This window comes from Balaenoptera musculus, chromosome 16 (assembly GCF_009873245.2).
Source record: "Balaenoptera musculus isolate JJ_BM4_2016_0621 chromosome 16, mBalMus1.pri.v3, whole genome shotgun sequence".
NCBI lineage: Eukaryota > Metazoa > Chordata > Mammalia > Artiodactyla > Balaenopteridae > Balaenoptera > Balaenoptera musculus.
Window position 1 is genome coordinate 34,009,077 of NC_045800.1, and position 27,175 is coordinate 34,036,251.

Genomic DNA, 27,175 nt, shown 5'->3' on the forward strand with positions numbered 1-27,175 from the left:
AGAGCAGTTTTGAGGTTGAATTGGTGCTGAACTCTTAAGCCCAAAACACAGGAAATCCTAATGAAAACAGTTCTGATTGGTTTTATTTTATAAGCACCAATTTGGCTTCTTCAAGTTCTGCTTTCCTGTGTGTATAATTAGTCATCTTGTGTCCCCACTAGCCTGAGATACAAGATCGTGGTAATGACAGTGATGACGTGGAGAGTAACTTGTTACTCCCTGCTGGCATCGCCCTCCGATGGGTGACCTTCCTGCTGAAGATCTACCGAGCGGAGGACATCCCCCAGAGTACGTATCGATTTAATCCTGCCCCAGGATTGTCAGTTATCTGCGTGATTAGATGTGTTAAAATCATACTTTGAATAGTGATCGGTGCTCCCGCTGTATGTCTTTCTTCTTCTTCTTTACTTTTAAAGATTTTTTTGAAGGAGACATTAACTGAAGCATATGCTAATTGCCTTTCTTAGCAGTAGTTTAGGGTAATAACTTCCTGACTACAGTAGGCCTCCATTCTTTTTTTTTTTTTAATTTTATATATTTTTGGCTGTGTTGGGTCTTCATTGCTGTGCGTGGGCTTTCTCTAGTTGCGGTGAGTGGGGGCTACTCTTCGTTGTGGTGCGTGGGCTTCTCATTGCGGTGGCTTCTCTTGTTGCGGAGCTCGGGCTCTAGGCGCGTGGGCTCAGTAGTTGCAGTGCGTGGGCTCAGTAGTTGTGGCTCATGGGCTCTAGAGCGCAGGCTCAGTAGTGTGGCACATGGGCTTAGTTGCTCTGCAGCATGTGGGATCTTCCTGGACCAGGGATCGAACCTGTGTCCCCTGCATTAGCAGGTGGATTCTTTTTTTTTAAATATCTTTATTGGAGTATAATTGCTTTACAATGGTGTGTTAGTTTCTGCTTTATAACAAAGTGAATCAGCTATACATATACATATATCCCCATATCTCCTCCCTCTTGCGTCTCCCTCCCTATCCCACCCCTCTAAGTGGTCATAAAGCACCTGAGCAGGCAGATTCTTAACCACTGTGCCACCAGGGAAGTCCCTGTCTTTCTTTTTAAAGGCCTTCATGGAGTTATTTTCATTCATTTTGGTCCTACTGAAAGCTACCCAAGCAGGTTCATGGGGCAGCCTATTGGTCATGACCCATGGCCATTATGGAGCCTCTGGCCCATTCATCTCCATCCCTTTTCTCTCCAGGGTTCCCCATCTTCCCCTTATTCTAGAGAATACCAAACAGAGGTCAGCAGTCAGCACTGCCAACTCCTTTCATCCCAAATGAAACTGAAATTTTATAAACAAATAAATGTGTTTGCTATCTGATTATTAAAAATGGCTGAGCAAAAGGTGGTTAAGTGTCAATAACTAGAAGTCTGTCACTATTATATTAAGAGATTGGATGCATTTAAGAGAATTGCTTAGGGGCTTACCTGGTGGCGCAGTGGTTGAGAATCTGCCTGCCAGTGCAGGGGACACGGGTTCGAGTCCTGGTCTGGGAAGATCCCACATGCCGCGGAGCAGCTGGGCCCGTGAGCCACAACTGCTGAGCCTGCGCATCTGGAGCCTGTGCTCCGCAACAAGAGAGGCCGCGATAGTGAGAGGCCTGCGTACGGCGATGAAGAGTGGCTCCCGCTCACTGCAACTAGAGAAAGCCCTAGCACAGAAATGAAGACCCAACACAGCCAAAAATAAATAAATAAATACTTTAAAAAAAAAAAAAAAAAAAGAGAATTGCTTAGAGTGATTCTATTCACAGAGGCTAGTCCAATTACTCCTCTGTCCTTGCTGAGGACCAAGCATCCTCTCTGCCTAACCTGGCCTGTCTGCTTCCTCCTGGGCCCTGGGACGTAGGACCCCTCTCCCAGTCCCCAGGAGGCAGCACCCACTGTACAGGCCATGGAGCACTTCAGGTTTTGCTACTTTCCTGGGGAACCCCCCCCCCAACCTTGTTTAACACCCTGTACTGCCTCCCCAGACCATCTTTCCCTCAGAAATATCTTAAATGAAGTGACTAAATTAAACCACATTATATGGCCTACTTGGGCCTATTCAGCTGAACTCTGTTCACTTTTAAGTTTGTTAAAACAGAGGCCTGCTGTTTGTAGTTGATTAAACAATATTTATGATTATGCCAAATTTCCTTGAATTTCTCAGAAAAAGTCAGATGAGGCCTGTATGCTGACCTAAGGAACCTTTTCCAAATTGAAACTAGGCCTGAGTTTTTGAATTGCCTCTTACCCCACTTGGATGGACTTTCTTTATTCTACTGTTTTCCTCAATAAATGATTGATTCTCAACATAATAATTTATTGATTTCTTTTTCAAGGCGCTCCTGTTGATTTTCTCTTTCTCTCAACTAAGACAAAAAGGATTTCTGCAATCCAGTGCCACTGGTACTTGCCACTTTTGAGAATGATTCTTGTTGCAACTGTTTTTCTGTACAGGGGAAAATTTTTAATTTTGCTGAGTGATTTCTGTTCTTTTAAGAGAATCAAATTTAATTTCTGCTGTGTGACATGTTGCTTTCCAGTGGATGATGCCTTCTCACAGACAGTAAAGGAAATATTTGGAGGCAGTGCAGATAAGAAAAACCTAGTGGATCCTTTTGTAGAAGTTTCTTTTGCTGGAAAAAAGGTTTGTATGTGATCTAAATGCAGATGCCTCTAGAAACACATTTTTAAACCACCGTGCTTTCCTTGGAGTGATTTCTTGCTTATTCTTTGTTAAATTAGCCCCCTGATGAGCTGGCACTGTGCAGAAACACAGATTATCTGAGTCTGAACATGCCAGACTTCTCCAGAGGTTTATTTTGGAGTGGAAAGTGTACAGGACTCAAAGTATTCAGTCTTTTGGAAGATTAGAATAGTGGAAGTGATTTCCCAGGTCTAAGCATTATCTTACTACTAGACGAAGTCCCTAGCCAACAATAATGATCCCTGGTAAATGTGGTAGAGGACAGCCCCCAGTACCCAGCTGCCCACTCCTGTCATGTTTCTCACCACCCGTGCTCCACTGAGCTGCAGAAACTAGACAGTCAGGCAGGGGAACCCCATTCCAGTCCTCTGAAAAAAGCTGGGGGACTCTTGGTGTAGGAACACCTGTAATTACCACTTTTACCTACAGAGATAGTCTAAGATTGGAGATTGGGATTCCATAGTATTTAGAATAATGATGTACCACAGATAGTTCTGGGCATGAGGAAGTAGCATCTTCTATGTATCTGAACCATGTGAAAGTGAGATTTGGCAAACTACACACACATACTGGGTTATGTCCTAGGAGAGTCAGTGGGAGATGGCAGAAAAGTTCTCAGTTCTGGAGCTAAATGAGGCCAGATTTAAATTCAGACTTGACCCCTGTCCATAGGGAGTGAAGGCAAATTCCTTAACCTCTGAGTCTCAGTTTCCTGAGCTGTATGTGAGGATGATGATAATCTCATAGGATTGCTGAAAGAGTTTAATTAATTCGGGAATTAAACAGTGTGAGCCTACTAAGTATCAGATGCTGTCCCACGAGTTGGGGATAAAGAAGTAAGCGAGCCAGTCTTTGCGCTCATGGAGCTTACTTTGTAACAGAAAGGACAACAATAAACAAGTAAATAAGAAGTTGCATAATTTCAGTTAGCGCTAACTACTCCGCAGAAAATAAAGCAGTGGACAAGAAGTGATGGGTGGGGTGTTGGAGGCGTATCCAGCTAGGTTATCAAGTGGGATGCCTTGGAGGAAGTGACATTTGAGCAGAGGCCTGGATAATGCAGACATATTGGGGGGGAGGGGGGTGATTCCAGGCAGAAGGAAGAGCAGATGTAAAGGCCCCAAGGAAGATACACATTTGCAGCAAAAGAATGCCAACATGACTGGAGTGGAGCGAGCAAGGGACGAAACTGAGATGAGCTCAGAGAGGTGGGGTGAGGGGGGCAGGCAGAATATGAATCAGGACGGCAAGTATACCTGGGGAGCTGATGGAAGATGCTACACAGGAGTGACGTGAAAGTGAGGAGGCAGGAGAGGAAGTGCGGGTCCAGATGGGGACCAGCCGCAGGCATCTGGGGGCAGATGGGATGACAGTAGGGGTGTCAGCATTTACCAATGGATTGGATGAGGCATGTGAAGGGAAGAGAGGGGTTGTGGCTGACTCTGGTTCAAGCCTGAACACCCTTGTGAACAGCAGTGGAAAGAGCAGCCAGTTTGGGGAGCAGGGAGAAGGGCTGGTGGGCAGATTCAAAAGATCTGTCTGGACATGTTAGTGTAGAGATGCTTATTAGACAGCATGTAACAAGTGCTCACTAAATATTAACTCTTGCATCATTACACTAATCCAATGTTAGTAATCTGGCGATTGAAAACTAGCTTTTAGTGCATAGAAGAAGCAAAGATCAATGTTAAACCCGTGTCATATTTTACCAAATTTTTATCAAGAAAAATAAACTTTAACGAGGATACCAAGTCTATAACTTATGAGTAAACTGCTAGAGTCATAATCCAGTATGCATATATTGTAAACTTTTCGAAATTAGAAACTTGAATACCTGCTGTTTTGTTTTGATGATTTTACAGGTTTGCACAAATATAATTGAGAAAAATGCAAACCCTGAGTGGAATCAAGTCGTCAATCTTCAGATCAAGGTTTGACTTTCTTTTCTTTTAGAAAAAAGTAAGAATACTTTAGTTGTTACTGAATAAGTTGAGAAATAACTACTTTTTTTTTTTTTTCTGTTTCTCTTTAACAGTTTCCTTCAGTGTGTGAAAAAATAAAACTAACAATATATGACTGGTGAGTTAAAAAGGACTTGTGTCTAATTCAAAATTAAAGAATTAAATATTTGGATATTGAGAAACATTACTTCAGATGGTCTAACTCTTACTTTTCAGGACATTTGCTTTTCTTTCAGAGGGAAGGGGTACACTGCTCCTGGAATTGGGTGTTTTCTTGAAAAATAATAATAGTGGCTGTTACAGAAAAGCTTTGGATATCTTGGTTTAACTGCTCACAAACAAAAGGAAGGAAAAATGATCTGAATATAAGACAAGAAATCAAGATAAAAAATCAAGGCTTTACATACCATTAGGCTGTCCAAAATAGACTTCAGAAATGGAGTAAACTATTTCTTGGGAAGAATCACCAAAACATTCTGAGAGCTATTCTTTGTTATTGTTAGAAAGGAAAGTAGACAGAGCTCCCTATCTGAATGCAAAGAAAATTCATTGACATTTTTTGATGGACTTTGTACTAGACTAGCATCCTAGCAATGATTGGCCATAATGAGGCCATTCTTGGGTATGTTCTAGTTGGATGGGGCATTCAATCGACAGCCCTTAGCTCCCTGAGAGTGGAAATGGTAAATAGCATCATCATTGGCACCAGCATCATTATCACCACCAGCACCACCAGCACCACCACCACCACCACCACCATCATCATCATCATCATCATCATCAATGTTTATTACGATGTTAGCTGCTGTTTTGAGCACAACTAAGTGCCAGGTGCTGTGCCTCTTGCCTTCCCTACATTATTCCATTTAGTCTTTAGAGTAACCCTATGGAATAGAGACTATGATTAGTTCATTTTACAGACAAAGACTGAGGCTCAGAGAAGTCAGGTGACTTACCCACAGTCACACAGATAGCTAGAGACCCAGTTGGGTCCCCGTCCTGTCTGGCCCTAATTTTTCCTTTGGCTAAATGCATTTGACTTGCATGTTCGTACCCTCTTGGCACTAGGGCAACAAGGCACTTTGGGAAGAGGGGAGAAGGCTTTCTTTGTTCAGTAACTACATCACAGTTCATTGAGGGTCGTGAAAAGGGGCCTGAGGCCAAAATGCCCCTTCCGATGAGCGTGAGCCCATTTTAAGTTACTTGGGACCCCTAGTCGACACTCTGAAGGTGCTCCGGGGCCTCAGGAACTGTCAGGAGTGTGGGCTTGGACCCTACATAGATCAGGTAACCACTCTGGCCTACACACTCTGCAATGGGCTGATTGCTAGCTGAGCCATCCCCGAGTTGCCCGTGGTCACAACAAATGGTGGGTTTTTTCCCTGACCTAGTCTGTCCTCTCCAAAGCAATAGTAGACTAAGATGTGCAGAGAGACCCTGTTTATCTGGGGAATCCTTGGATCCAGATCTTTGGTTACATACCCTGTAGGGTATTTACACAACTGAGGGAAAGCTAAGGATTCTTTAAATGTAGTCCAGACTCTTCTGGATGCACAGAGAGGATGCAAGCCCCACGCATGTGGCTTACTACCTAAAAATAATTTTTTCTCATGTATACCGTGTTTAATTAGTCACTTTCTATAACCTAATATTATTATACTATATAATGTATAATATTATATATAACATATAATATTACTATAATATACATAATAATATACTATAGTATAAGCTTTCCTCAAAATACTGAGTGAACCTTTCTTCCTCCGCCATGGGGTCCTAAACTTTAGAATGGGTGTGACACTAGATGGAATAAAGAAGAGAAGGAACTAAACAGAGGATGTTATCAATATAAACCTTGTGTGTTACATGTACTATGTGCCCAGCTACAGATCGTTTCATGTTAGGCTCATAGACTCTCCAAGATACTCACAGAAATATACACAAAGTTGTAGGTACTTGTAGTGGGCAAACTTATCCCAACCATATAGATAAGATTTAGGTTATAGGCAAGCAAATGAAGTCAGAAAAATAGCATCTGTCACACAGTAGATGTTCAAGAAATGTTTGAATTGAAAGGGAATTTTTTTCCCTATGAAGGACCCTTAGAAATAGCCCACTGTTGTTGTTAAACCGTCATAGTAGTCAGTATGAACATCATAAAATAAGATACATGCACTTATTCTGTGTAATGAGATTTTTATTATCCTCATCATGTTATGTGCCTGCAACTGATCCATTCACTTTATGACAACAGTACTGAGTGTGGCCATAGGCAAATCCCTTGACCTCTGTAAAAATCTCAGTTTCCATAACTGAAATGAGTTGTCCGACTAGATCAGTATTTCTCAGAGGGTGGTTGGCAGACCATTTGCATCAGAATGGTCTCAAAAGTGAGACTCAATAAAGTCTCACTTTATTGAGTAAAGTGAGAGAATTTGAGACAAGGAGATGAGAGGTGGTGTGGGATGCAGGAGTGGGGAGCAGTAGTGGTTTCCAAGTGGTTTTAAAGCATAGTAAAGCTTGAGGCCCACTGGACAGGAAGATTTCTGAGGTCTAGGGTCTTTTCTGGCTCTCTCTTATTATTGTTGAAACGAAGATCTGTCTTCATAGATGGAGGTCTTAACCTGTTCTTTCATACAGGGACCGTATTACCAAAAATGATGTCATTGGGACAACGTATCTGCACCTCTCTAAAATTGCTGCCTCTGGTGGGGAAGTGGAAGGTGAGTCACACAGCAGAGCAGGAACGAGACAGGGCGGAGAACTTCCGGAGAAGGAATGAACTGGGGTAGCCACCTGGCAATGGACTTGGTTTTTGAGAAGCCAAATGTGATGAGGCTAGTGAACCATTTCAGTGATGTTTTGATGGTGGCCAGCAAAACAATTGATTAGTAATTAATAACTGAGGTAACTATCAATTATCTGAGTTAAAAAAATTTTTGCTTTCTTGCTTCAATCCAAAAACTCTTTCCCAGTAGCTGTTTTACAAATTTTTGAGCGTCAATACGGAGGGTACCTTTTTTTTTAAGAGTGGCATTGACACCAGTCCACCCAAATATAAAATAATGTTCCCTTCTTTACTGACTTCCTTGGCAGGAACAAGGTCAAATGGCACTGAACCATGTACTGTCCACTCCAGATCATGTGCATTTTGTTTTTATGCATTTTGTGCTAACAAACATTGATAACCAATATACCTTTTGTTGTTTTTCATACTGAGAACTAATTGCCTATACTTGGTATTATGGTCTGAAATTGTCATAGGGAATGAAGGAGCTAAATTAAGACGGTAAGAAAAAATTTAGTGTTAACACATTAATATGTGTTGAATTGAACACAACAACACATTAATATGAGCAGCTTATTGTTTGTTACCAAAATAAAATTCTTGTAAATACCAGTAGATTAAACACATTGGGTAAAGTGAGAGAATTTGAGACAAAATTTTGTTTTAGGAAACCTGAGGGTCCTCTCATCCTTATCTTGTTTAAGAGAGGACTTTGTAGGTTTTTAAAAAGATACTGTAAGCCAAGCAATAGATAGTATGAACAAGAACCTGAAACATAATAGAGATTTAATGAAGAAGATATAGATTTCCTCTCTCAAGAAGAAGAAGGAAAAAAAAAGGCATTAGAAATTCCAAGAAAAATAAAGAGCTGAACCAAGATAATAGTCCAAATATAAAGTCAGCTGTAGCATTATTTCAAGCAAATGATAGAAGGCGAGAAAGAGATTCCATGTAAACATTCTCTGCTAAGTGGCATAGGGGACCATGCTGCTGGACCTGTACAAAGGAATGGAATTACAACTCTCCTTTTCTCTGCAGAGAACAATACTTATGTGGTTGTTATAATGTGAACACTATTAATTGTTTTTTAAATTTTTTTGTTAAACCTGTAGTCAAGGCTCTAAACAGAAGGTGAACGTCATCGCCTCTTACAGTGTAAAAGAACAGAAGATAGAGCTTAGAAGTGAAAAAAGGAAGGGGAGAGGTGGGGAAGGGTAGGCATGCTATTACCCTCTTTTTATTAAGTGAGGGGAATGCAGGTTAGATTAAATCATTGATTAGATAAAAAATTGGTTAAAGACTAGATTCAATTTATTGGTTAAAGGCAACCAATAGAGTAATTAAAATCATGCTATAACTATATGGGAGGGAGGGTAAAAATTACTTAAATTCATTTAATTTAGCAGAAAGTCATTAAATAATTACCTAAAAATAATTATTCAAGAAATAGTGGAATGAGCATTTTTCTTAGTCATTTGGTGGTTAACATCCAGCACAAGTGAAGATGAATTGTTACAGTGTCAGCCCCTGTCTCTGAGGCCTTCTCTCACGCAGGCCCTGCGGACAGTCAGTAACAGGGTTTCAAAATAACAGTGAGCAGCAACCAACCTCCCCACCCTGAAAGAAACAGAGAATGTACCTTAAGCTATAAACCTTTGCTCACACAGCCTTAGACTAAATGAACTTGGATTATCTGGTCTTAGTCCCAACTAAATTAGACCCAGGACAAGTAAATGTTTTATTAAAATCATGAAATGTTGGTAACTTCCCCAGGCCTCCTTTGATGGTGGGAAGCTACTTCTCTGATGTTTCACTGCCTTGGGGCTGACGAGATTGGGTTATTTCATGCGTGACGTGATGGTGCTGCCAGGTGTCACAGAAGTCTTGAGCCATTTTGTATTTAACCAGTGACATTTGTGTACATTACAAAAGGGTGATGTGATTTGAATCTGGATTTGGGGTTTTTCTGGTGTTGCTAAACCACTTACCTAGCATTGGATTTGATTAACTTTTTCACTGTCTCTTTTATAAAGTCCGTGTTTCTCTTGTTGTTTAACCAACCGTATTTTTACTACATAGATGTCTCATCTTCGGGATCTGGGGCTGCATCATATACAGGTTTATGCTTTGTAATTTTGCTATCTTCTAGATCTTTCTGTTTACTATTATCTTATTAAGAACTTATCAATTGATTGCCTTTAGCTTTTTTTTTTTTACGCTTTGCTGTCTTAAAAATAGTTTTGGTACAGTAACAATTTTTATATTAGTGTTATATGGTTGTCCTGCAAAGCTAAGTTTAAACAAATGTGCTAACGAGGCTTTGCTACATGCCTCATGTTTTCACCTAGGTGCATACCATCCTGGCTTCACTGTAAATAATTGTATAACACTTTTTTGTTATTGTTGTTTATGCTTTTGTTATTGTTGTTTATGGTCTTCACCTTCCAACTATGCAGGATCATAACATGTCCTTGGGTTTGCACAGCACTCGCCATTCTTTGCAAGTTTGCTCAGTGCTCTCACACTTGACCTTACAACCCTGTCAGGGCAGATGTTGTTACCCTAATAGATGAAGACTTTGTGATTTAGAGACATTTGTTTTCTTTCAAATAAACATGACAATCCCTGCCATGCTAACCACCCAAGGTTGTAGTGAGAGGGAAAAGAGATACTGCATGTAAGAAAGTTTGCAAACTGTACAAAATTAAGGTTTTATCATGTGCCGTTATGTTTTGGCACAATGACTCATTCTTATTTGTTTTTAAAAATCAATCTCATTATCTTATAATCAGACTTTATGTGAATATTAAGTAGTCCTTAGGTTTGTAACAAGCTAGGCAGATTCCGTCACACTTCACTCCTTCATTCATTTGTTTAACCAATCAAAAAAATATTTATGTTTTAGAACTCCAAGACAGAAGCAGGACTAGGTGCTGAGGGAGTCAGAATAAAACATGCATGAATCTTACCCCACCTACCAAAGGAATTTATAGTGTAGTCACAGAGATAAGCAGCTATTTAAGGGTCAAAAATTAAAATATAAAATGATAACTTAATAGAAGTTCAAAATGCAAAGGAGCCTCAAAAAGGTGGAAAAGATTGCAAACTACACGTGTATATAGTTTGCTCAACTGTTTATTAATCGGCATTCTGCTCACCTGCTACTTCACATTTATCTTTCTGCCTTAGTTTTAAGCACAGAGCTGGAAAGGGCCATAGAGGTCATCTGGTCAACTTCTCATCCATAAAGGAATCGTTTTGACCATATCCTGAAAGATAGGCTGAAGTCTTGGCCTTAACATTTCCTCTGTCCCCAGTGCAGTCTGTCCCATTGTTTGACACCACTAATTCATAGGAAGCTCTTCCTTGCTTTGAGTGAACCAAAGCTGGCTTCCTTGTAGCTCCCAACAGTGGTCCTTCCCCTGCTTCTGGAAGCGAGTCCATCCCTCCTCCATATGGGAGCCATTCAGATGGCTGGCGGCAGCTCCTATTATACATCCCCATCTTCACCTGCAGTCTCCCTTTGACTCCGCTATTTGCTTACATTGCCTGCAGCGCCCCTCCTTGGGGAGTAGCTCTTGCTAAGACCAGGTAGCAGAAATACGGAGCATATTGGATTCTCATCAGAGATAGAATGTCATGAGTGGAGACTTCACATGGCTTATGAATATCACATGGTCATAACCGTAGGCAGACAGTTCATTGTTATATGTAAACATTTTAAATGTCTTGTATTTTAAAAATCATCTGCCAGATTTATACTAACTACTTGAGACTAAATGATGTTTTTGGAGAGCAAATATATAACAAATATACGTCATTTAAATGACTTCCCAAAACAATTATAATCTTTACCCCAATTGCCAATGACATGTTTACTAAAGAGCCAATTATAAACTTGCAGAAAATGGAAGATCAACTTCTTATTCTTTCATTTGAATAGCATCATCTTTTTGTAAGAATAACATAAGTTTACCTGAACTCCCCCCTGAAAATGTTTTTTGTTTAATGTTTTATAGCAATACGATAAGGGAAATATGGCAGTTCTCACAAGTGTTTACAATTTGCACTAATACAACTAACTCACAAAATGGAGGAAAACAGTCTCACCCAGCTAACTAATAACTAATATTTATTTCAACAGATTGAGTGTTAAAAGCCTAAAATACTAATGATGATGTTATCTCTCAGCAAATACAGGAGAAACAGAGGTGGGCTTTGTTCCAACTTTTGGACCTTGTTATCTGAACCTTTATGGAAGCCCCAGAGAGTACACGGGATTCCCAGATCCCTATGATGAGCTAAATACTGGAAAGGTTAGTTCTTCAATTAAGGTTTGTTATTAATGAGCACTGATTAATGTGATTCCTTCTTCTAATAGTTATTAATCAAGTCTCATTTAGGGGACCCACCCCACCCCCAGAGACCCACCAGATGACTGATCAAGTGTTGAAGGATGTGGAAGTCTCATGTTCCTCAAGTCCTAGAATGCAAGAATAGGAAAGGATCCTGGAGATCATCTAATGTGGCAATTGCAAATGCATAGCATGGCCATTCCCCCATGCTAGACATAAGGCAGATGTCAGTAATCAATGTTGGCTCTTTCCAGAAAGCAAATGTGCTACCTCAGAATTCCATTCAATGCCATGTTCTAGGAATTTGCCGAAAGACTGGAGGTGACATGCTTGACATTGCTACCACTGATCCCATCCAACCTGTTCATTTTATAGACAAGGACATGGAGGCCCAGAGATGGGAAGTGGTCTTTCCACCACATTAGAAGCCCAAGTACTGTCTGTTAGTTAGCTCCCAAAGCCCAAGAAAAGAGCTAGAGTAGAGAGAAAGCCCTGGGGATGGGGGTGGGGGTGGAGGTGGAAGCTTTCACTTCCTCTCCAGAGGGTTCTGTTGCCAACGCTACTTGGTATATTGGGAGGAGTAGCCACAATTAATACTCACACTCAGCCGCACCCAGAACATCTTCCTCTTTTATTTCCTGGCTACTCTGAGACTTGCCCTGGTTGCCAACATGGCAGCCTCCCTTTTCTGAGGAAAGGAGCAAAGTTAATGCAGATAAAGGCAGAGCTGAAGTTGGGTGAGGGAGACTTCGAGCCCCTTCCACTCTTACCCCAGCATCTGGGAACCCTTTCTGGATCCAAGCATGGCTCGGAAGCCTCTGACACCAGCCGTGACTAAGATCCCTTTCAGCCCTGGCTGTCTTTGGGATCCTTCCTGAAGTCATAGGCTTTTCTTTCAGATACCAAAGACCAGCTGAGAGAGTTGCTGACTGATTCATTTTGGGAAGGAGAAACTTAAAGTTGTAGCTGGATGAGCCCAAATAGAGGGACAGATCTTTTCACTGTTGTTCATGCCTAGAAGAATAATCCTGTGCTGTTGCCTTTCAGGGGGAAGGAGTTGCCTACAGAGGCAGAATCTTGGTTGAATTAAGCACTTTACTTGAAAAGACACCACCAGATAAAAAGCTTGAGCCCATTTCAAATGATGACCTGCTGGTTGTTGAGGTAAATGTTGGAGTGTGGACCGTGTGTGGTATGGAAAGGGTGTTATAGAGGGTTGGTGGTGGGATGGTTAGTGCTGGGCTGCCTGAGCCAGCAGGCCTCAAGGGGGCATCCAGGGACTGAAGGGTCAGCTATGGCAGAGGTGGAGAGATGGGAGTCATAGCAAGTGCAGCTCCACACCCTCTTGGTCTATCTACCACAGCCCTGTGGGGGTGATGAGACTTGCTTTATCTTTGAGATGTTGCTACCCTACTGAAAACCAGCAAGAACAGTGATACCCCCAAATTGAATGGCCTGTTTGCTGACTGGGCTTGGGTGTGTTGTGGGGAGGAGGCCACAAGAGCCATTCCAAATGATATAGCAGCCACCACTATTCACTTCCATTTTCAGAAGTAATTGCCATATCTCAGGCTTCCCAGCATGTGAGGGCATGTTTATACTAATGCCCACATTACAGCACCTCTGAGATGCCACTCCTCCTCGAAGACAGGAAGTCTTCCAAGTTCACCTTACCAACTATTTCTTGTTCTTTATTTATTTTTTTTAAATTTTTATTGAAGTATGGTTGATTTACAATGTCATGCTAGTTTTCAGGTGTACAGCACAGTGATTCAGTTATATATATATACATATACATACATATATATAGATATACACATACATATATATATATTCTTTTTCAGATTCTTTTCCCTTATAGGTTATTACAAAATACTGAGTATAGTTCCCTGTGCTATACAGTGGGTCCTTGTTTCTTTTTCTTTTTTTAAAATCAGCTCTTTCCCCACTATGGAGACAACTTATGCATAACGTCCATGATTCTTATGGCAAAGAGCCACAGATGTAGTTTTTTCCTAGTAAATTCAAATGTCAGTGTAATTAATTCAAGGCAATAAATACAAAAAGAAGAATATTCTTATCATGAAACAGTTAGATGCTTAATTTTTTCCCTTGTCAGTTAATTGACATCTGCAGTACAGATTTGTTAGCATGTGTGTTGTGTGTGATGGATAGCCCAATATTAAATTAACCCTGTCTCTGTTGCTCACTGAATTGTTTCTGGCACATCCTATACCATTATTATGACTGTTGTTTTTTCTTTTTGATAAATCATGATAGTTTATTTATTTTTTTTATTTTTGAACTTTAGAAAAATTGACATGTGACATATAACATTGTGTAAGTTTAAGGTGTACAGTGTGTTGATTTGATGCATGTATATATTGCAGTATGAATACCACCCTACTGTTAGCTAACACTTCTGTCATGTCACAGAACTATCACTTTTTGTGGTGAGAACTTTTAAGATCTAGTCTCTTAGCAACTTTAAAGTATTGCTATATAATACAGTATTATGGACTATGTTTACAGTGCTGTGCATTAGATTTCCAGAACTTATTCACCTTCTAACTGCAAGTCTGTACCCTTTGACCAGCATCTCCTCAATTCCCCCAACCCTTAGTAATGACCATTCTACTCTCTGCTTCTGAGTTCAGCTTGTTTAGATTCCACATATATGTGATATAACACAGTGTTTGTCTTTCTTAGTCTGACTTATCTCACTTAGCATAATGCCCTCCAGGTCCATCCATGTTGTCAGGCAAACAGAGGATTTCCTTCTTTCTTGTGGCTGAATAATACTCCATTATTTTATATATAGACACATACATACCACCTCTTCTCCAGCTATTTCTAAGAATCCTGGGTTGGTCCTTACATGTTCCAGAAATCTGAATTGTTTGCCGGGGCAGCCAGCTGACTGATGCCCCCCTGCCTACGGCCTCTCCTTGCGGGCTCCCCCACCCCATCCTACCCCCTCCCCCGCCCAAAAGGCTTCCCCAGGCTGCTGCCCTCCCCTCACTTACCCTGCACTCCAAGAAGGGTTCATGTTGTGGGATCATGCAGTGTAAATTAATATTGGTTTGTTGTTTTTTTTTTTAATTTTATTTATTTATTATGTTTATTTTTGGCTGTGTTGGGTCTTCGTTTCTGTGCGAGGGCTTTCTCCAGTTGCGGAGAGTGGGGGCCACTCTTCATCGCGGTGCGCGGGCCTCTCACCATCGCGGCCTCTCTTGTTGCGGAGCACAGGCTCCAGACGCGCAGGCTCAGTAGTTGTGGCTCACGGGCCCAGTCGCTCTGCGACACGTGGGATCCTCCCAGACCAGGGCTCGAACCCGTGTCCCCTGCATCGGCAGGCAGATTCTCAACCGCTGCGCCACCAGGGAAGCCCTGGTTTGTTTTTTTACTTGTTAAAGAGACACTGATTCAAAAGCGACAGGTTCGTCCAGTCAGCAGGGTCCTGGCCTGAGTCTGTCCGCTCCACAGCGCCATCACCTCTGAAGTCCAGGAATCGTAATAGATCTTAAGGACAAGTTAAGAAAAAGGGAAAAGAGGAGCAGGTAGGGGGAGAGGTGGAGTAGCTTACGTACTGTTTCCTGCCAGGATCATGCCAGAAAACGGCTAGAAACCACCCAAAGGCCTCCATGGAAACGCATGAGTGGTTCTGGCCTTGAGTAGTTACCGATGGCTCTTGAAGATTCAGTTGGAATTGCAGTTAGGCGGAAATGTTGTGGTTTCTCAGCAATCGCAGTGCCTCCTTGTTCCATCACCAGAACACAATTTAAGTCCACGACCCTTCTCTTTGCTCTAAACATTAATAATAGAGGGGAGAAGGGGAAGGGAAAGGAAGAAGCCCGGCAAAGTGTAAAGGAAAAACTCTTTAGCAACTAGAATGCAAAACCAAATTAGTTTTCTTTACTCCAAATAATTAAACACATACAGGTAAAGAAGCTTATGTCGTAAAGTTAATTAAAATAAAAGCAAAATATAGAAACAAAGAACCAATGATATTTACTGCCCACGGTATATGTCAACAATATGAAAGAATAGCTTTTTAAAACTGAGATACAAAACTGAATTAGTTTTCTTTGCTCCAAATAATTAAACCCAGAATGGTTTGTGTCACAAATGTAATAAAAACAGAAATGAATTATATAAACCAAAACCCCAACAAAATTAAAAAGCAGGAAAGGAGCTGAGATGCCAAGGATAAACCCACAGTTCAAGCAACCAGGAGTCCAGGAAGAGAGTGAGATGAGCAGATTTGTGCAGCTGCTGAGAGGATTTCATGAGAGTGGCCAATCTAGAAGGTGATCATGACCCTTGCCCAACTTAAAAAGATCCTGTGACCCGGTCATATGCAAGTAATGAAACTTTCTGATAGAGTTGAAGAGGCTTCGACAAAAGGGCAACTTGGTCCTTGTGAAATAGTAGAATATATATATCTGTCTCTGGTTCCTGGCACAGAGCTCCTAAAACCCCTGTAATTTCCTAAGTGATAAGAGCAATTGCGAGCATCTTTTGTTCTAATATTTGGTCTTTGACACTGGTTCCTGACACAGAGCTCCTAAGTCCCTTTCCTGGGTGATAAGAAAGTCTTTTGTTCTAATGAGGTGACTTGGTGGGCTCCTGGATGGGGGCTGGTCACCAAGCCATGATTAGAAACTTGGAACTTTCAGCAAAACCCCCCCATTATTCTTCAAAGAGGGGCTGGAAATTGGGTTAATGGTTAACCATGCCTACATGATAAAAGCCTCATAAAATCCCCAAGGTATGGGTTTCAGGGAGCTTCCGGGTTGGTGAACTCATGGAAGTACTGGGAGAGTGGTGTGTGCGGAGAGAGCGTGGAAGCTCTGCACCTCTTCCCACAAACCTTGCCCTATGCATCTCTTCCATCTGGATGTTCATCTGCATCCTTTATCATATCCTTTTATATTAACCCATAAGCAGTAAGTAAACTGTTTTCCTGAGTTTTATGAGCTGCTCTAGCAAATTAATCTAACCTGAAGAGGGGATTGTGGGAACCTCCAATTTATGGCTGGCTAATGGGTCAAAAGGGCAGGTGAAGTGGGTAGGGCAGTTTTGTGGGACTGAGCCCTTAACCTGTGGGATCTGATATTATCTCCAGGTGGACAGTGTCAAAATTGAGTTAAATTGTAGGATACCTAGCTGGTGTGGCAGAATTGCTCAGTGTGGGAATATCCTCCCCACATCTGGCGTCAGAAGCATTGACAGTGTGATCGTAGTGTGAGAGTAAAGGAGACACACAGGAGGAAGAATGAGTTTTTCCTACTCAGTTGCCAAAGAGCCCAGAGCTCCCCCATGTCCCTAGAGCAGAAGTCAACCTGATGCTCCAGATGGGCTTGGTTAAGAGACCCCGTGAGAGATGCAGCAGGTTCAGCCTGGGTGCTTTCCTAAGGAATCAGGCAGGAAGAAGAAGATCAGCTGTTGCAGCCCCAGGCTTAGAGCTCCCATCGGTCTGGCCCACGTTAAGTGTCAATAAATATTGCTTGAAACAACACATTGAGATTCATCCATCAGCTCCTTTAGACCAAAGGTGGCAAGTTGGGCAGTTTTCCTTGGCACAGTTTCCTTGTCATTGACCCTTAATGTCCCCTGCCTCCTGGGCCCACGGCCACTTTTATGAGCTATTACTTGCTACCTCTTATCAGTATTCTGCTTGACAAAACTCACCCCCCTCCCCAAATTTATCGATACTTCTGAAACTCTCCCTTATACCACCTACACCTACAACTTGCACTGGTCACTGAGGATCAGAAAGAGAGCCCCAATGCCCTGCAAAGTTAAAGAAACATCCTTCAATAGATGGGTTGAATTATAGTTCAGTAGACTATAATTTATATTCTTCAACTTTCCCTGTTGTAGGCGGTTTTGCCCCAAGGCTACTAAGCTGGCGGGGGGATGGGGGGGAGTGGGAATGGGGGGGAGTGGGAACTGAGGCTGCAGAGTGCTCTAAACTGTGTTGTTAGTTACTTCTCGCCACCTCTTTGTGCCCTGAGGGCACAGGGGAAGTAGGAAAGGGCTGGGGGAAGGGCAGAATTCTCAGCTTCACTATTACTCCAGGATCATGGGGCTCTGGGGCAGGTGAGCAGATGGTAGGGGCACCCTTCGTGGATTTTGCCCTACAAAGTGGTCCAGGGAGCTGCTCCATCTTGAGTGGCTTGCTCACAGTGTGAGCCCACTCTGTTAGGAGTTGTGCTGGCCAGAAACACCACTTATTATCTTAGAGTTCAGACCCTCCAGGGTGAGGGTCCTGTCAGGGCTTCTGCGGGTGACTGTGAGTTCTGCGTGGGAAAATCCAGGGAGATCTAATGGAACCCTGGCCGTGTGGGGGTGTGCAGGGCAGAGCCAGCCCGGCCAGAGGCGGCATCCCGGCCTCTCTGCAGCACCTCTTGACGTGCCTTCGTTCTTTTCTGCAGTAACAGGCAGCTCTGGCTTAAATACTGATCGTTTTTTTCTGGGCCCTGACTTAAGCCCCAAATTACGTTTCATATTTTTGCTCCTTCCCTTCTCTGATATCATCCTAGATGGTTTACAAAGAAGAAGTTATGCTCTCTATATAAGGTCTGATTAATACAAATAACTTCCTACTTTGTAATTTTCATGCAGTAATTTAAACCAAACCTCGAATTTCCACGGCATTTCTGAACCATGGATAGTTCAGAAGGCTTAGGTGTGGGTAGTTAAGGGGACTTCTGACAAGTGACAAAAGTCCCTCAAGCCCCTCTCTACCGAAGTGACAGCAGACTAAGGTAGGGAAGTTTTTCAAATTGAAATGCCCAGGCAGAATCTCCAGAAGATGGGGCCCAGATATAAATATAAATATAAATATGTATATATATGTATATAAAAGGTCTTTGGGCGATCCAATTTGCAGCTAAGGTTGCAAATCAGTGTTTTAGAAAGTCTTTCAAAAAAGATTGAGACTCAGAGGGGTTTCTAATGAAATCCTATGGGAGGTTTCAATTGTACTATGTCAAAAATTTCTTTAACTAAAATGGAGATTTTGTAATAGTGGGATATCCCAAGGTATTTTTTTTTTATTGAAGTATAGTTGATTTACAGTGTTGTGTTAATTTTTGCTGTACAGAAAAGTGATTCAGTTATTTATATATATTCATTTTAATATTCTTTTCCATTATGGTTTATCATAGGATACTGAATATAGTTCTCTGTGCTATACAGTAGGACATATGTTTATGTCATTTATCCATTCCATATATAATAGCTTATATCTGCTAACCCCAATCTCCCACTCCTTCATCCCCCAACTCCCTCCCCCTTGGCAACCACAAGTCTGTTCTCTATGTCCATGAGTCTGTTTCTGTTTCGTAGATAGGTTCATTTGTGTCATATTTTACATTCCACATATAAGTGATATCATATGGTATTTGTCTGTCTTTTTCTGACTTACTTCACTTAGTATAACAATCTCTAGTTGCATCCGTGTTGCTGCAAATGGCATTATTTCGGGCTTCTTTTTATGGTTGAGTAGTATTCCTTTGTATATGTATACCACATCTTCTTTATCCATTCATCTGTTGATGGACATTTAGGTTGTTTCCATTGTCTTGGCTATTGTGATTAGTGCTGCTATGAGCATAGGGGAGCATGTATCTTTGTGGATTAGGGTTTTTTCTGGGTATATGCCCAGGAGTGGGATTGCTGGATCATATGGCAATTCTATTTTTAGTTTTCTGAGGAACCTCTATACTGTTTTCCGTAGTGGCTCTACCAACTTACTTTCCCACCAACAATGTAGGAGGGTTCCCTTTTCTCCACATCCTCTCCAGCATTTTTTATTGGTAGAGTTTTTAATGATGGCCATTCTGACCAGTGTGAGGTGGTACTTCATTGTAGTTTTGATTTGCATTTCTCTGATAATTAGCAAAGTTGAGCATCTTTTCATGTGCCTATTGGCCATTTGTATTTCTTCTTTGGAAACGTCTATTTGGGTCTTCTGCCCATTTTTCAATTGGGTTGTTTTTTTTTTGCTGTTGAGTTGTATGAGCTGTTTGTATATTTTGTAAATTAAGCCCTTGTCAATTGCATCATTTACAGATATTTTTCTCCCATTCTATAGGTTGTCTTTTCTTTTTTTTTTTTTATGGTTTCCTTTGCTGTGTAAAAGCTTGTAAAGCTTTGATTAGGTCCCATTTGTTTATTTTCATTTTTATTTCTGTTGCCTTGGGAGACTGACCTAAGAAAACATTGGTATGATTTATGTCAGAGAATGTTTTGCCTAGGATCTGCTCTTTTTCTTTTGGCCATGCTGTGTGGCTTGCAGGATTTTAGTTCCCCGACCAGGGATCAAACCCATGCCCCTTGCAATGGAAGCATGGAGTCCTAACCACTGGGATTCCAGGGAATTCCCTAGGATCTCTTCTAGGAGTTTTATGGTGTCATGTCTTATATTTAAGTCTTTAAGCTATTTTGAGTTTATTTTTGTGTATGGTGAGTGGGTGTGTTCTAACTTCATCAATTTACATGCGGCCGTCCAACTTTCCCAACACCACTTGATGAAGAGACTTTTTCCCATTGTATATTCTTGCCTCCTGTGTCAAAGATTAATTGACCAAAGGTGTGTGGGTTTCTTTCTGGGCTCTCTCTTCTGTTCCATTGATCCATGTCTGTTTTTGTGCCAATACCATGCTGTTTTGATTACTGTAGCTTTGTAGTATTGTCTGAAGTCTGGGAGGGTTATGCCTCCTGCTTTGTTCTTTTTCCTCAGGATTGCTTTGGCAATTCTGAGTCTTTTATGGTTCCATATAAATTTTATGATTATTCTAGTTCGTTGAAAAGTGTCCTGGGTAATTTGATAGGGATTACATTAAATCTGTAGATTGCTTTGCGTAGTATGGGCATTTTAACAATATTAATTCTTCCAACCCAACAGCATGGGATATCTTTCCATTTCTTTGAATCATCTTCAATTTCCTTTATTAATGTTGTTTTTTTAAAATAAATTATTTTATTTTTTATTTATTTTTGGCTGCGTTGGGTCTTCATTGCTGCACGCGGGCTTTCTCTAGTTGCAACAAGCAGGGGCTACTCTTCGTTGCGGTGAACGGGCTTCTCATTGCGGTGGCTTCTCTTGTTGTGGAGCACAGGCTCTAGGAGTGTGGGCTTCAGTAGTTGTGGCATGTGGGCTCAGTAGCTGTGGCTCGCAGGCTCTAGAGCACAGGCTCAGTAGTTGTGGCACACGGGCTTAATTGTTCCACAGCATGTGAGATCTTCCTGGACCCGGGCTCGAACCCGTGTCCCCTGAATTGGCAGGTGGATTCTTAACCACTGCGCCACCAGGGCAGTCCCTAGTAATGTTTTATAGTTCTCAGCATATAAGTCTTTCATCTCCTTGGTCAGGTTTATTCTTAAGCATTTTACTTTTGGGGGTGTGATTTTGAAAAGTATTGTTTTTTACATTCCCTTTCTGAGATGTCATTCTTAGTGTAAAAAGATGCAACTGATTTCTGTATGTTAATCTTGTATCCTGCTACCTTGCTGAATTTGTTTGTCAGTTCTAGTAGTTTTTGTGTGGAGTCCTTAGGGTTGTCTATATATAGAATCATGTCATCTGCATGTAATAACAATTTCACCTCTTCCCTTCCAATTTGGATACCTTTTATTTCTTTTTCTTATCTGATTGTTGTGGCTAGGACTTCAAATACTATGTTGAATAGAAGAGGTGAGAGTGGGCATTCTTGTCTTGTTCCAGATTTTAGTGGGAAGGCTTTCAGCATTTCACTGTTGAATATTATATTGGCTGTGGGTTTGTCATAATAGCTTTTATTATGGTGAGATGTGTCCCCTCTATACCCACTTTGGTAAGAGTTTTTTTTATCATGAATGGATGTTGAATTTTGTCAAATGCTTTTTCTGCATCTATTGAGATGATCATGTGGTTTTTGTCTTTTCTTTTGTTTATGTGGTATATCACATTGATTGATTTGCATATGTTGAACCATCCTTGTGAACTTGGGATGAATCCCACTTGGTTGTGGTGTTTGATCTTTTTTATGTGTTGTTGGATTTGGTTTGCTAATACATTGTTGAGAATTTTTGCATCTATATTCATCAAAGATATTGGCCTGTAATTTTCTTTTTTGGTGGTATCTTTGTCTGGTTTTGGTATCAGGGTGGTGTTGGCTTCATAGAATATCTTTGGGGGTATCCTTTCCTCTTCAATTTTTTGGAAGAGTTTGAGAAGGATTGGTATAAGTTCTTCTTTGTATGTTTGGTAGAATTCACCTGTGAAGCCCTCTTGGACTTCACAGGGACTTCACACTTTGTAGGGAGTTTTTCTTAAATTACAGATTCTATTTCACCTCTGCTGATCTGTCTGTTCAAATTACCTATTTCTTCTTGATACAATTTTGGTGGGCTGTATGTTTCTAGAAACTTGTCCATTTCTTCTGGGTTGTTGAATTTGTTGGCATATAATTGTTCATAGTATTCCCTTATGGTTTTTTGTATTTCTGCAGTATTGGTTGTTATGTCTCCTTTTCCATTTCTTATTTTGTTTATTTGAGTTCTCTCTCTTTTCTTCTTGGTGAGCCTGGCCAGAGGTGTGTCAATCTTGTTTACCCTTTCAAAGAATCAGCTCTTGGTTTTATTGATTTTTTTCTATTGTTATTTTATTCTCTGTTTTAGGGATCTTAGGCTAGGGAGTGCAAAGTAATGACACTGACTGCCTGTGCAGGTCTCTCTCCATTCTAGCTGCTGCAAACCAGCTGCTGCATTCTCCTCTGAGGCTCCAAAGCTCCTCCTCTGTCCCAGCTGATCTCTTCACTGGTGAGGGGACTTCCCAGGGTGCAGGAACCTTGCCTTTTTGACAGCTCCCTGCCAGGGGTGCAGATCCCATCCCAATTTCTTTCTCACTTTCTTTTTTCTTTTGTCCTTCCTGGTTACATGGAGATTTTCTTGCCCTTTCAGAGGTCTAAGGTCTTCTGCCAGCATTCAGTAGCTATTCTGTTAGAATTGTTCCACATGTAGATGTATTTCTGATGCATTTGTGGGAGGCAGTGAGCTTCATGTCCTACTCCTCCACCATCTTGATCTCTCTCCCCAAGGTTCTTTGAGACAGGGGTCCCCAATCCCTGGGCCGCGGACCAGTACCGGGCCGCACAGCAGGAGGTGAACGGCAGGCGAGCAAAGCTTCATCTGCTGCTCCCCATTGCTCACATTACCACCTGAACCATCCGTGTCCTCCTCCCACCCCGTCTGTGGAAAAGTGTCTTCCACAAAACCGGTCCCTGGTGCCAAAAAGGTTGGGGACCGCTGCTTTAAGACAGCAAACTACAGTGACTGTCAGATGTTCTTAAAATGGTCCTCAGGAAGTTTAAAATAGAATTACCATATGATCCAGCAATTCACTGCTGGGTATATACCCAAAAGAATTTAAAGCAGGGACTCAAATGGATATCTGTACACTCATGTTCATAGCAGCAGCATTCACAATAGCCAAAATGTGGAAGCAACCATGAATCCATTGATTTTTTGAATGGATGAACAAAAATGTGGTGTATAATTAAACAAGGAGACCATTAGATGGTGGTGGCTCTAAAGTCTTGGCAGCCTACATAGGTAACCAAAAACCTAGGCCTGGCAATATCTCAAGATTAAGAAATCAAAAGTAAAGGACAACAAATCACAAATAGCCAAGTGAGCTTTCCCAAGTAATGCAACCACTTAAGCTATAGCCAGTCAAGTAATCTCCTTGTCTTCCTTCTGGCTGTGCTCTATCAAAAGAGCACTTTCACTTACATGTAGAATCTAAAAAACAAAACAAATGAACAAACATAACAAAACAGAAACAGACTCACAGATACAGAGAACAAACTGGTGGTTGCCAGAGGGGAGGGGTGTGGAGGGATGGGTGAAAAGGTGAAGGAGATTAAGAGCTACAAGTTTCCAGTTATAAAATAAATGTCACAGGGATGTAATGTACAGCACAGGGAATATAGTCAATAATATTGTAATAACTTTATGGTAATTAGACTTGTGATCATTTTGTAGTGTATAAAAATATCAAATTGCTAGGTTGTACACTGGAAACTAATAAAATATTGTAAGTTAATTATACGTCAATAAAAAAATTTAAAAATACAAAATAAATTTGAAAAAGAAAGGAACAATGTTTGATCTCTATTTCAGAAAAATAAGTGTACCTAATTTCATTTATTTTTAAATCTGACGGTAAGTCTTTTTTTTTTTTTTAATTGAAGTATAGTTCATTTACAGTGTTGTGTTAGTTTCTGGTGAACAGCAAAGTGATTCAGTTATACATATACATATCGTTTTCATATTCTTTTCCATTATGGTTTATTATAGGATATTGAATATAGTTCCCTGTGCTATACAGTAGGACCTTGTTTATCTATTTTGTATATAGTAGTTTGTATATGCTTATCCCAAACTCCTAACTTATCCCCCCTCCCCTTTCCCCTTTGGTAACCATAAGTTTGTTTTCTATGTCTGTGTGTCTGTTTCTGCTTTGTAAAGAAGTTCATTTGTATCATATTTTAGATTCCACATATAAATGTTATCATATGATACTTGTCTTTCTCTTTTTGACTTGCTTTACTTAGTATGGTAATCTCTAGTTGCATCCATGTTGCTGCAAATGGTGTTATTTCATTCTTTTTTATGGCTGAGTAGTATTCTGGTGTATATATGTACCACATCTTTATCCATTCATCCATTGATGGACACTTAGGTTGCTCATGTCTTGGCTATTGTAAACAGTGCCGCTGTGAACATTGGTGTGCATGTATCTTTTCGAATTAGAGTTTTCTCCGGATATATGACAGGGAGTGGGATTGCTGGATTATATGGCAACTCTTTTTTTTAGTTTTTTGAGGAATCTCCATACTGTTTTCCATAATGGGCATACCAATTTACATTCCCTCCAACAGTGTAGGAGGGTTCCCTTTTCTCTACACCCTCTTTGGCATTTACTATTTGTAGAGTTTTTAATGATAGCCATTTTGACCAGTGTGAGGTGATATGTCATTGTAGTTTTGATTTGCATGTCTCTAATAATTAGCAATTTGAGCATATTTTCATGTGCCTATTGGCCATCTGTATGTCTTTTTTGGAGAAATGTCTATTTAGGTCTTCTGCCCATTTTTTGATTGGGTTGTTTGCTTTTTTTTTGTTATTGAGTTGTATGAACTGTTTGTATATTTTGGAAATTAAGCCCTTGTCAGTTGCATTGTTTGCAGATATTTTCTCCCAGTCTGTAGGTTGTCTTTTTGTTTTGTTTATGGTTTCCTTTGCTGTAAGCTTGTAAGTTTAATTAGGTCTCATTTGTTTATTTTTGCTTTTATTTCTATTGCCTTGGGAGACTGACCTAAGAAAATGTTGCTAGGATTTATGTAAGAGGATGTTTTGCATATGTTCTTTCCTAGAAGTGTTATGGTATCATGTCTTATATTTAAGTCTTTAAGCCATTTTGAGTTTATTTTTGTGTATGGTGTGAGGATGTGTTCTAACTTCATTGATTTACACGTGGCTGCCCAGCTTTCCCAACACCACTTGCTGAAGAGACTCTGACAGTAAAAGTCATTTTTTTCCTTAATAAATTTATTTATTTTTGGCTGCGTTGGGTCTTCGTTGCTGCGCGTGGGCTCTTCTCTAGTTGTGCCAAGCAGGGGCTACCCTTCGTTGCGGTGCACAGGCTTCTCTTTGCGTTGGCTTCTCTTGTTGCGGAGCATGGGCTCTAGGCACATGGGCTTCAGTAGTTGTGGCGTGCGGGCTCAGTAGTTGTGACTCACGGGCTCTAGAGTGCAGGCTCAGTAGTTGTGGCACACGGGCTTAGTTGCTCCGCGGCATATGGGATCTTCTCCGACCAGGGCTCGAACCCGTGTCCCCTGCACTGGCAGGCGGGTTCTTAACCACTGCACCACCAGGGAAGTCCTAAAAGTCTTAATTGTTTCTGATTAGAAAATTAATACTTTAAACAATTCAAACTATTAGAAGTGTATGAGTTAGACAGTAAAGTTAGCCATAGTCTCTCTACCTTCCCCAACATAACTACTGTTAACAATTTGATTTATATTCTTCCAGACTTTCTTTGTGCATATGCCAGTATTAAAATATATATTTAATGGGTTCACTTAAAAATATACCTTTTTTCCATGTTTGTACATATGAATCTACCTAAGCCTTTTTATGAAATTTCATTCCATTATATGGATGTAACATAATTTGCTTAACCAGTGGCCTATTGTTAAACATTTGTATTGTTTTCATTTTTTTCTCTATTTCAATCAACTCTGCAATGAACATCCTGGTACTTCTGTCTTTGCCCACTTGTTTGAGTACAAGGGGAACTGCTAGATCCAAGAACATTCTCCACTGGCATTTAACTCAACACTAATTATTACGGTTAGAATTACATCTGCTAGAATTCCACATGTAAACAAGAGCAAAAGGAGTTTCTCTGAGCCTTATGTCTGCTCATACTTTGTAGAAATATCAGCGAAGGCGGAAGTACAGCCTGTCTGCTGTGTTCCATTCGGCCACCATGTTGCAAGACGTTGGCGAGGCCATTCAGTTTGAAGTCAGCATTGGGAACTATGGCAACAAGTTTGACACGACCTGTAAGCCTTTGGCATCAAGCACTCAATACAGCCGTGCCGTGTTTGATGGTAAGACTGACACTGGCCGTTCTCTCCTGTACACGTTTACAGTGGGTACACCACAGGACGAGAAGCATGCAGTGTATTCTCCCTCTGGCAGCCATTATCCCCAGCATATGCTTAGTGGAAAGGGAAAGGTTGAATGGGGAGGAGAGGTGGCTGGAGTTCAGGCACCTTCAAGAATGAATGGTCAGACCCTAGAAGATGCAGACCCTTGGCTGTACTCCAATACCCCCTCCCATGCCCAACTTTAACCCTTGCTGTGTTTTGTAAAGTCACAAGATGGCAACTAGCTGAACACTGAGCCTCCCCGCAAACAGCTCCTGCCCCAGCCCACCTCTTCCCTGCCGGGCCCCAAATCACTCTTAGATTGAGTAGTTGAAGTGGATGGAAAATCAAGCTTCTGGTTTTGGCTCGGTTACTTCCCAGCACTATGACCTTAGCCATATCACTTCATTCTAACCCTCAGTTTCTTCATCTTCTCCAGAGTTGCCATGAGGATTAAATAGCTGTATTTGAACAAAGATAAATGAGAAACAGTCCCTGCTTTTAAGAAGCTTACATTTTAGTGTATAAAATAAATCATAATAGAAGGCGCAGAGTATGAGAGTGCCCTTATAAAGATATCGACAAATGGTTGGAGAGCATAGAGAAGGGAGAGAGAAATTCTGATCAAATGCCCCAACGGTTGTCGCCATAGTTTTTACCTAATTTTTG

The 27,175-nt window shown here is 41.0% G+C and overlaps 1 protein-coding gene across 5 annotated transcripts in view; it reads left to right on the forward strand.

Annotated features, from left to right (window-relative positions):
- Positions 1-27,175, forward strand: part of MYOF (myoferlin) — a 158,939-nt gene that overhangs the window by 65,514 nt on the left and 66,250 nt on the right. For 3 of the 5 annotated variants that reach the window (XM_036828555.1, XM_036828557.1, XM_036828558.1), the window contains exons 12-20: positions 162-288; positions 2,525-2,628; positions 4,551-4,619; positions 4,724-4,767; positions 7,293-7,375; positions 9,520-9,558; positions 11,632-11,756; positions 12,843-12,959; positions 26,290-26,467. In XM_036828555.1, the coding sequence (XP_036684450.1) occupies positions 162-288; positions 2,525-2,628; positions 4,551-4,619; positions 4,724-4,767; positions 7,293-7,375; positions 9,520-9,558; positions 11,632-11,756; positions 12,843-12,959; positions 26,290-26,467 (886 nt within the window). The remainder of the gene's footprint in view (positions 1-161; positions 289-2,524; positions 2,629-4,550; positions 4,620-4,723; positions 4,768-7,292; positions 7,376-9,519; positions 9,559-11,631; positions 11,757-12,842; positions 12,960-26,289; positions 26,468-27,175) is intronic. The other 2 variants (XM_036828556.1, XM_036828559.1) reach the window with 1 other exon arrangement.